General features: G+C 47.1%; 1 protein-coding gene across 2 annotated transcripts; it reads right to left on the bottom strand.

Moving 5' to 3' along the window:
- AGTRAP (angiotensin II receptor associated protein) lies at positions 1 to 9,551 on the bottom strand. 2 transcript variants are annotated; one of them, XM_064678607.1, is made up of 6 exons: positions 9,412 to 9,529; positions 4,114 to 4,148; positions 3,793 to 3,904; positions 2,994 to 3,192; positions 2,734 to 2,772; positions 1 to 892 (listed from the first exon to the last, which is right to left on the bottom strand). In XM_064678607.1, the coding sequence occupies exons 1-6, from the start codon at positions 9,436 to 9,438 to the stop codon at positions 786 to 788; spliced, it is 519 nt and encodes a 172-aa protein (XP_064534677.1). In that variant the 5' UTR covers positions 9,439 to 9,529; the 3' UTR covers positions 1 to 785. The 2 variants fall into 2 exon arrangements, with proteins under 2 accessions (XP_064534677.1, XP_064534678.1); XM_064678608.1 differs by lacking the exon at positions 2,734 to 2,772 and having other exon boundaries at positions 9,412 to 9,551.
- Between the last annotated feature and the right edge of the window lie 1,283 nt (positions 9,552 to 10,834).

Here is a 10,834-nt window from a genome sequence, read left to right as displayed (position 1 = left end):
TTTAACTTTTTCTAACACAGGAAAACTGTGTTCATTTTATAGTTTTCTTAGAAAAATGTAACATTTCAAGTTCTGTTAAGACAGGCAGCTGAAGGCAAAAGGACATTTCAAGGCACAAAGTATCTATACCCTACATTCAACAGTCATTTTAAGTATCCTGAAGGACATTCAACTTGCATAAAAGCATCAGTCAATAAAACCCAAGACCAGACACTGGGAGCACAAACACCTCCCTGGCCCAGTTAAGAACATTTTATACCAAGCCCAGCTTTGTGCAAACCACCACAGCTAACACAGGGAGTTATAAATCTTAGGAGGTCATAAATCTTAGTTAAATAACGCCATCAAAAACAGCTCTTGAGAACTCCCAGATATTTCCTGGGAATATATCTGCATAAAAGCAGGCTAACTGTATTGTTTAAGGGCAGTCCATAAGGCTTTTAAAGACAGTTTGTCCAGGGGTACTTTTAGTGGTTCCCTTACATCAAAGAGGATGCACAATGCAAGACCTGGAAGACTGCAGAAGGTGCACCAGTCACACATACTGAGGAGGGACTGAGGAGGAAAGTACTGGGATTACAACGAGTCACAGTGCTTGACGTGACACCTCCGAGATCTTCTGGACTTACTGCAGGAACCCATCTGCCCAACCTTCAGGGAGGCAAAAGAAGTATCAGATCCTGTCCCGTTTGCTCAGCAGCAGGTGTGGCTCCATGAGAACAGAGAGAGGAAGAGCAGAAGCCTTGGCTGGGCGAGGGCAGTGTCCTTTTGGGGCTCCAGGTGCCTCAGTAGGGCGGCTGGGCTGCCTTGCCCGGGGGAGGCCACTGGGGAGGTGCTTCTGACTGATCAATGGGCTCGTAGGTGCTGCGATCCTGGCCTGCACTGGTGACACCTGCATGGAGATGGAAGAGAACAAGCTTGGGAACAACACGAAAGCACAAAAACTGTATCCTCTAGGAGAAGCCAACAGCTCAGGAGCACACCACATTAGCTGCCCTACCAGCTCCACAGCACCTGCCCTCTGTGATCCTCACTACACAGGCAGGAGGTAAAAAACTCATCCTTCCAACAAAGGGAAACTCACTGCTTTTGAGCATGTCTTTTCATTCCTTGCCAACTGCTCTCTTAGCCTCATGGCTGTGTGCAAAGCAAGACCCACAATACCCCATTGCAGCATAACAGGTTCCTGTAACAGCATATTTCAGCAAGAGCAGTGTATGGGAGCTCATGGGAAAATGAACAGACATAGCCAGAAGCAGCAGGAACCATGGCCAGCTGACAGCATGGATTTAAAGGCATGATTCATCCCTGAACCACTCCTCCCAACAATGCAGTCTGCACACCGCGGCACTAAATTTGAACCCAGCAGTGCTCCCAACTGCACTGTGAACAATTTGTCTGTACAAAATCATGTTACTGTCCAGGGGATGAGCAGGGAAAGAAGAGAGTGTGCATGGACAGCTCTTTATCTATGGACCAGGCACCTGTCATGGGGAGAATCACAGGTAGGCACCAAACCATATGAGGGGTTTGTTCTAAGCAGCAAGGATGCTGCCAAGCAACAAAAAGGGATTTTGTGCAGAAAGAAAATGAGCCACAGAAGACTAGGAAAAACACAGCATTGCTGGGTTCAGAAGGAAAATGCCGGATAGCAGGGAAATGAGAGGAAATTTGTCAAGCACATTCAACACAAAACAGCACACAGTTTGAAAAAATCTTGAAAATCTTGTGAGAGAAAGACAGTTCAGGAGAGGATGTGCAACTACAAAGTGTCTGAATTCCCCCCTGTGCCTGGGAGGAGACTCTCAGACAGTACCATGCCTGGTTTGGGATAGTGTGGTTGAAAAGGAGTCCTCCCAAACTCCAAGCAAAGGGGTGAACTCCTCAATGATACTTACACTTTCCATGGGATACACACATCAAATCCCAATGAGGAGCACAGTGAGCAGCTAATAAAAACTGGCACAAACATGGCCCATAGCAAGGCACTGCAGGTGACTCACAGGCCTCCTGACGCAGGTAAGACACATCTGTCTGGATTTTCACAAGCAGAGAAGACACCCACACTGCACTAGCAGAGAGATGCAAAGGGCACACAGCGCCCCAAGCCATGATTTCCCTCCATGGCTTCTCCTCCTCTGCAGGTATCCACCTCTTTTCACAGCAGTGTGATCTTTGCTAACACCCAAAGCAGCATGGGTGACAGCTTCCAAACACTGTAATGCAGTGACACCTCCCTCTGTCCTGCACAGCCATGGCAAACAGAGCTGTGCCAGGCTGCTGGTTTTGCCAGCATGAATTCCCACACAACAAATAATCCCTGGCAGCTGCCCAGGCATGAACTAGCACCAGGCACGCTTAGTAAAGCTAAGACCCAGAACATCCAGCCACAGCCCGTGCTCTCTGGCAAGGCTGCCACATTATCATTAACAAGTGCAACCAAGAGAATAATTAGTGTCTCCAGGCAAAGCCCCACGAGATAAACATCAGTCCCATTTTCCAGGGGAGGAGATGGAGGTCCAAACCAAATCAAGGACATGTGAGGCCCACAGAAAGCTTGGAGTTAGAAATCCAGCTGCTTTCCCTCTGGTACATAATCCAGCTAGAGGAGATACTCCCTCTACTTTTCCCCAGAAGGAAAAGAAAGGGTTGGCAAAGAAAGGACACCCAAAGGCTTCCAACATGCACACACAAATGCAAGAGGAGGAAGAGAGGAAAGTCCTCTCACAATACCATTGTGGGCAAAGTGGCTGCCAGACAAGGACTCCAGGTCTGCATGAGAAGAGAGAAAGAATATAAATTTAAGGCCAAAGACACACCAGAACCAAAAAATGGGAGAACAGACACAAGCAAGAGAGAGTAAGCACCCCACTGAAAGAGGGGCAGAATCCTGCTGCACAGGGCTCAGGCTGAAGGGCCCAAAGAGCAAGGCAGACCCCTCAGCACCCGAGGAGACAGCCCACACTGACAGGGGAGCAGAGGAAACATCCTACCTATGTTAAAGGTGTACTCTCCTCCCCGCTCCCGGTACATCCGATACACCAAATAGCAGGCCAGGGGTTTGAGGAGGAGGCTGAAGATGGCCATGCCCACACTGAAACGGGTCGTATCGCCGAGATAGTCATGTGTGGGGTAGAAGACAGAGATGTGAATGATGTCTGTGAGCACTGTGAGCAGCAGGCCAGTCAGGAACTGGAACAAGGAGAGAGAATGGGACATGAGCTGAACAGGGGTTTAACCCCTACTAGTAACAGTCAGTGCCAGAATCTATTTTCTGCGAGATCTGTGTTCACACAATCATCCCTCACCCCAGTATCACACATGGCTAACTCCTTGACACTGCTCCAGGTAGAGAGATACTCCTACATGAATGGTCTTGTATTTTGTGCATTTTCTTCACATCTGCTTCTCATATAGCTTCTCATAAGGTATTCCAGAATTGTCTAATTTTGTTTGCCAATCTCTTTAAGGGTTTTATAAAGCCCCTCCACTCAAGCATATTAAACACTTTGAATCCTCCTCTGGCATTACAAGTCACAACAGCAGGTAAAAAAAGCAAGAATCGTGTATGTTCATCTCTGAGAAGAAAAATAATTGATACTGAATGCTTCTCACCATGGTTTACAGAGCTTATAGATTTATACACTCTTAAAAAAAACAAACCCACCCAAACAGGGAATTGACTTGTTCACTGATGTACTGGGAACGGCTGAAAATTATCACTGGCTCAGAGACTCTGCCCTCCACCCTCTCCCTGAGCAGCCTGGGGGAGGCCAATACCCTCACACTCACCATTGCGATGGCATCGAGGGAATCTCGCTGCACAATGGCCCAGATCCCCACTGCAAGGACACTGAAATTTCCCCAGGCATAGGAGGCCGGCAAGATGTGATTCATGCATCCCCTGCCAAACAAGACAAAAAAACCCAGACCAAATTCACAATTAGCCTGCAACAGTCTGTGTTCATTTCTGTTCCCATACAAACACTTCACTCATAGGTTTAGGATGTTCTTGCACACAGGCAGACACAGAGTGCTGATTCCCCAAGAATGTCCCATTCCTAGTTTGAAGGAATACCCTCTTCTCACCCAGGCCAGGCACCAATCACTCACCACACTGTGAGCAGCCAGTGCACCAGAATGATGGCCTATGGAAAAAAAACAGAGAGGAAGACAGGTCAGTAAGTTGGGGGAACCCTGGGAGGATCCACATGAAATGACACAATCTTGTCTGGAAGAGAGCCCTGCAGCCATGAACCAGTGCAGAAAGCCAGTGAGGCAACTGGGACAGTGAAGACAAAACCATTTTTCTCCACTTCTGTTGCTGAGAATTTCCTGTGGCGCTGCACTGCAGTCGTTCATTCTTGTTGTCATGTCTGCTGACAGCCGATTCAGGGCCCACTTAGTCTTTTTCTAAATGGGTTATTGATTTTGGAACTCCAGAAGAGTTTGCACAGACAGCCAGGCAATCTGACTCACTACCCTAGCACAGTTTATACATGACCAATCTGGCATCCCATCACCAAGAAGTCCATGGATAGTTGAGCCTGCAGCTCCCAGAATTTCACTCCACTCCTCAGTAAATCCTCCTTTTACCACCTTCCAGTCTGTTCAGAGCAGTGGTTCAACCTCACTGCAGTGTTAACAGACCTGAAGGTATCTTCCAGGACTCCGAGAACCTGATCCTGCCACAGCACACAGCTCTTCTCACTCCTGATGAAGCCACCAGGCCCAAATGCCAACAGTGCTCTAAACAGCAATAAGATAATGCTGTCACAAATTCTGTACTTTGCACATGTCCCTAATGATCCTGATCCTTGTGCTCAAGGGGACAAATCCAAGAAGAAAGGACTATACTGTAACAAGTGACACAAGGATTCTCTTCACCAGCACCTTCCATTTCTGTAACCAAGGAGACATACTCTTCCATTTCTGTAACCAAAGAGACATTCTCTGAATAAACAAACTCATGTTTATTCAGACAGCAAACGGGAACAACATTATATCACTTCAGGCTTTTTCTGTATCTGTATCCATGTGCTCACTCCTTCAGAGCCTGCTGGCCAATCCAGCAAAGGGAGGTCTCTCATATTCACTCTCTAAACATTTGTGAAAACAACAATATGGAACATGATCTCTGTTAGCAGCTCTCAACAAAGAAAGGCTGAAGCCTGGACAAATCAGAGGACCCATGGGATACAGACAATCTTCCATTTTTTCTAGTTGTGAGAAAGGCTCCAATTGGCATTTATACTGACCTTGGTGTAAAAAAAACCCCCACTGTAACAAAACCCCTCTGAAGCACACTCCCCCCAAAAAAGGTGAAAAAGAAAGCTTGAAATGAGGAAGTGACAAAAGCCTAAGTTACTCAGTGGACACAGGAAAGCTGTATGCAGATAGGAGCATTGAGACACTAAAAAAATAATAATTAAGATCTACTGACATCCTGCCACATCCCTTGACTTAAAACATCTACCCATGCTCCACCTTACAACAAAACTAGCTGCTTGAGGAGAGAGTGATCTGTGAAGCTGTGACACAAGTGAAGCCCAGCCAAGAAACCTCTGGGGGTGACCCCATTGCTGTGGCTCACACTGCTCTGCCACGACACAATGCAAATCTCTGTCTTCTGCTCTTCCTTCCCTGCAGTGCCCCAGCACAGCTGCTGAGCACTCACCAGACTTTGCTGTAACTTCAAACGCGGCTCAGACAGATTTTTATTAATTAATTTTTTTAATTGTTCATGAAAGCTTACAAAATGCTTCACCACCACCCCCCACTTCCCCTTCTCCCAAATTGCACCAGGGAGACCACGGAGAAGCTGCTAATCAGTAAAATACAAGATGTTCTTGGATAAGAATGGAGACATGCAAATAGCATTTACTCAAGAGACTATCACAACATCAGGGAAATTCTTAATTAGGTAGTATTTAATTGCATGTCACATACCCAGAAGACCCCTCAAGGCTCACCAGTTAACATAATTAGGCAAGGTGGTTTTTTTCTTTAAAGCTGTCTAGATCAATATTGCAGTTATTAAATTATGAAGTATGTTTAGTCAGCAGCATGAAGTCAGGTAATCTAAGGCTGATAGTATGAGGGACTGCTGAAATAAAAACAAGACATTCCCTTCCTGGTTATTAGTCCAATTTACATGACAGCTGGAATTAGCTGGTGGTCTTGGTATGCTTTAACATAGAAAATATAGTGTTAATGAAAAGCTACAGTCACCATGTGAGATTAGATAATTTGTAGGCAGTCTCCTGATAAGACAGCAAGAGAATTTAATTTTTTTCCATCTGTTCAAGGACTTAAGTCTGTACCTAAGACAGACATACATTTCTTCTTTTGAGAAAATAGTTCCTAAGACTTGAACTAGGGCTGAGAGAAAATAAGAAAGGTGTGTCCTTTGTCCGCATCCCTTCTGTGGAGAAGGATGACAATGTGATTAAAAGCATCCCATTGGAAAGTGGGGAGAACTAAGGGGAATTCCTAGCTCCTCTGCAAATCCCAGCATGTGATGGAACTAATTGCCAAGCATAAAAAGAGAGTGGGTCTGCCTGGGTCTCATTAGATGGGAAACTCTTTGGAACAGGAATTCTTTTAAACATGCTTCAGCACAGACCATAGCACAACACTGAATTTTGACTAAGTTAAAATTTACATGGTTCCAAATTATAATTATTTTCTTGTTGTATCTAAATTTTTATTTTACGTTTTTTTTTAATTTTAGAGTGAGCTCATCTACCTTGTGAGTGACATATTCACCTGAGAACATACTACCCAAAATATAGTATGAGTGGCCACCTGTGAGGATGCTGCTCATTATTATACCAGAGGGATAATGAGAGTGGTTAGGCAGTGGGACAGGCCATCCAACAGGGTTGTTGTGGCTCTGTTCTTAAAGAGTTTTAAAACTCAGCTGAATTTAGAGTTGAGCTATTTGATCTAACTTTGCAGTTCGCTTTGCTTTGAGCAGGAGGTTGAACAGAGGTCTCTTATTATTCTGTGATTCTGTGACCTAGCATTTAAAAATGCCTAAGAACAAAATGTGTGTTTCCAGGCACATGGATTGTAGGGCATTGTCCAGGCTTGATCAAAGTCAAACTTTGTATTTTGAGGCTCTCCATAATTATTGCAGTGATCCCAGGTGTCAAGTTTTCATGGCAAAAGTAGGGCTGTGCTGCTTCCCACATGTTTTGCTGAGCGTTAGTTAGAACAGAGCATGTTCCTCATCCACTCTAGGGCAAAGCCTGCTACATTAATTTTATAGCTCTGCAAGTAGCTTAAAGAGAGGCCTCAAGGCTGAGATATTGCTACATTCTGGCACAAACACAGCCTGGTCATGCAGTTTTCTTGGAGCTACTTCTATCACGAGGCTCATCTTTCTAATCTCACAGAACCCGTAAGCAGATCATGCCAATGAATAGTAGCAGTGTGTGTTATTTCCAGGCCCTTTCTTAGTAAGAATCTTTCCCACCTTCGTGGTGTTTTTCAGGGAATCAGGCCCTAACTTGGGAACAGTACAAAGATGCAGGTAAGATTATTAACTCCCTGTTCCCCAGCTCTTCAGCTCCAGAGTTGCCAGACTCAACAACAAGGAATTTCTTAATGCTGAAAACAGTTTGCCCAGGAGAAGCTCACTCTTATCTAGTCAGATATTGGGAAATGCTTGCCTGAAACCAGAGAAGAAAGGCAACATTTTAGTTGTGTTGTCTCAGTGACTCACTAATTGAAAGGCTGTGGTTTTCAGCTCCCCTATCTCCACCTCCCATGGTAGAACATCTACTTTGTGTTGGCAAACCTTTTAAATGCAATGTCCTTACTTTTCACTGTTGTTTTAGCATGGGAAAAAAATAATCAAGCCAAGTTAAAAGACAAAGCAGAAGGCAAGATCTTTAATCTTCCTAGTGCCCTGGGAATCACACAACAGTCCAAACTTGTCAGAGCGAAGTATCAGCAAGTCCCCAGAATGTAATATAATCCACATGCCAGGCCTTGAAAAATCCATTTGCTTACTTGCCTCTAACAAGGGAAGTTGCTTTTCTTGGTGAACTAGTAAGAGGGGGGAGAAAACATCATTATATGAACACCATGGTTTTATTTATCACAGCCACATGAAAGCCCTCCTGTCCAAAGCTGAATTCATAATGGTAGCTGAGATAATACCCTCCCCACACCCAACCCATAGGCAGCCTGCTCCACGGCCACTGCTCACAGCTTAAAAAAACCTGATGTGATCAGCTTTCGCTCTCTGGGCAAAGCTTTAACCACAGAAAGCACCTCAAACTTGCTGTACTAAACAAGTTACACAAAGTAGTGAAGCTGGAAAAGGGCACACTCACCTAGAAATCTCAGAGCTTTGAAAATGTGAAAGACAAAAAAAAAAATAGAGGAAAATGTCACCTGTCTGGTAGCACGGAAGGCTTTGATATCAAACACCCACATCAAAAGCAAAAAGAGTGTGATTTTAGCATCCTCCAGCTTGTCCTGAAGGATGTGCTTCTCCCCACAGTGAAAAATGTAACATAACCGTGGTTAAGTCACTTATTTCTCCTTTCTCTGGTTATCAGATATTCCCTGAAATTTCCAAATTGCCCTCAACTGGAGCCTCCCCTCCCCAACAGAGAAGCAATTTCAGTTATCTACAAGATGATAACCCCAAAGTAAGCAGGCTCATCTTTCTAAGATACTTTGCCTGACAAGCAAAAACTTTGCCTGCTCGGGATCTCCTGCAGTGTTTTATCTTGGCTTAACTCTGGTCAGCTGAGCTGGAAACCTTGAGGGACACTGGTTAAGAGCTGTTGTTGCCACTCTGACAATGTCCCCGAAGTCCGAGTGAACCTTGGAGTCATCACCTGACGGGTTTAGTGACCAAGACTCACAGAATATCCCGAGCTGGAAGGGACCCATCAGGATCGAGTCCAACTCCTGGCCCTGCCCAGGACACCCCAACAATCCCACCCTGTCCCTGAGAGCGTTGTCCAAACACTCTGTTGAGCTCTGTTAGGCTGAGGGCCGTGCCCACTGCCCTGGAGAGCCTGTTCAGAGCCCAACCACCCTCCGGGGGAAGAACTTTTCCCTGAGATCCAACCTAACCCTGCCCTGACTCGGCTTCGTGCCGTTCAGAACTTCTGCTGCGTTTGCCCACGTGATGAAAAAAAGCCTCCAAACACCACTTCTTCCTCCTCAGAGGCCTCCACAGCTCCGAGCAGGGCCTCGGCCGGGCTCTGGACCAGGCGCAAGGCTGGAGATCATGGCAGAGGAGAGGGCGGACCGCGCCAAGCGCCCCGTCCCCGGGATGCCCCGCGCCCCGCGGCTCAGCCCCCCCGGCAGCCCCCGGCGATCCCCCCGCTCCTCCCGGCCCCGGGGGCGGCCGGAGCGGACCCTCCCCGCCGGAGCAGCCCCTACCTTGAGGCTGACGGCCGGCAGCTCCATGGCAGCGGCCCCGGGACTGCCGGCGGGGCCGCTCACGTGGGGCTGGGCCGGGCCGGGCGGGCGAGGGGCGGGCGGAGCCGGGACACCGCCCCCGCCGTGCCCTCGGTCACAGGGGCCGGGCCCGCGGGCCTGCGGGGGCTGGGGGCGACTGGTGTCTCTTGTCAGGCGGGTTCCAGCCGAGGAGCTGGTCTGGGGGCTCTGCCTGCCTGATGTGTATCGCACAGCTTCTGACCTCGTTAATGCATAGAAATATCTCAAAGGCGTGTCAGAGGATGGTGCCAGACTCTTTCCAGTGATGCTCAGCGACAGAATGAGAAGCAATGGCCATAAATTAAAACACAAGTTTCACCTCAACACCTCAACTTCTTTACGTGCAGGGTGGCAGAGCACTGGAACAGCTGCCCAGGGAGGTTGTGGGGTTTCCCTCCCTGGAGACATTCAAACTCACCTGGACACGTTCCTGTGTCACCTGCTCCAGATGACCCTGCCTTGGCAGGGAGATGGACTGGATGATCTCCAGAAGTCCCTTCCAACCCCAACAATTCTGTGATTCTGTTTCCAAAGCCACCACTAAGTTAAAAGTGTACACAGATTAGTTTGTTGACTCCAAACACTCAGCCAAACCCTGCTGCTCACACGCGGCATACAGTGAGGGAAGGTTTGACATCACACTTGGGCTGTAATCAGTGTCCAGGAGGCCTAAGGCCTGTATAGGACTTAGCAGCTTTCTGCAGGAAGAGAAGACTTTTGTGCACACATCAGTGCTGTGACCAAAAAGTGAGGAGTGCCAAAAACCCTGTTGATAGACACCAATAAAAAGGCAATTTCAAGGTGCTGAATGTGCTCAGCTGTGTCGCCCAATAGCCAAGCCAAGTTCAGGTCAGTGTTCGGGGTTGTGCCAGGTGTCTAGAATGGCTGGCAGGTACTTAGTGGCTTCCTTTGGCCCTAGATTTTTTTCTAGAACTAGATGACTGAACTCTTTGCATGAAGGTCTAGTACAAATCGCAAGTTCTTCATTTCTCATTCTGAAAGAAAACTTGTTCCATTTTAAAGCTAGGGGAGTTGGTAAGTGACCAACCCAACCCCACACAGTTCAAGTATAACTTCCCATTCCTTGTCCAGTTCATACCAGCAGCCCTAAGTATGGCAGATGAACAAACAGAACCCAAAAGCCAGGATGACACCTCCCAAACCCTCCCTTCCTTGCCCAATATGTGCTTTACTTGTCTGCAGTGTAAGACTGCAATGTCTGACTAGGTCAGTTCCTTTCTTGTCATTTCTTAAGGAAAAGATGGGGCCTCTAAGGGATGAGCAGGGTCAGGGGTTCATTGCAGGGCTGTATGTGGAAATTCATGAGTCATCCTTCAGTCTCATTTCCAGTTCAAGCAAGAGCATG

This window comes from Pseudopipra pipra, chromosome 22, assembly GCF_036250125.1.
Source record: "Pseudopipra pipra isolate bDixPip1 chromosome 22, bDixPip1.hap1, whole genome shotgun sequence".
NCBI lineage: Eukaryota > Metazoa > Chordata > Aves > Passeriformes > Pipridae > Pseudopipra > Pseudopipra pipra.
The sequence above is the reverse complement of the archived record's forward strand: the minus strand, read 5'-3'. Positions and strand labels throughout refer to the sequence as shown.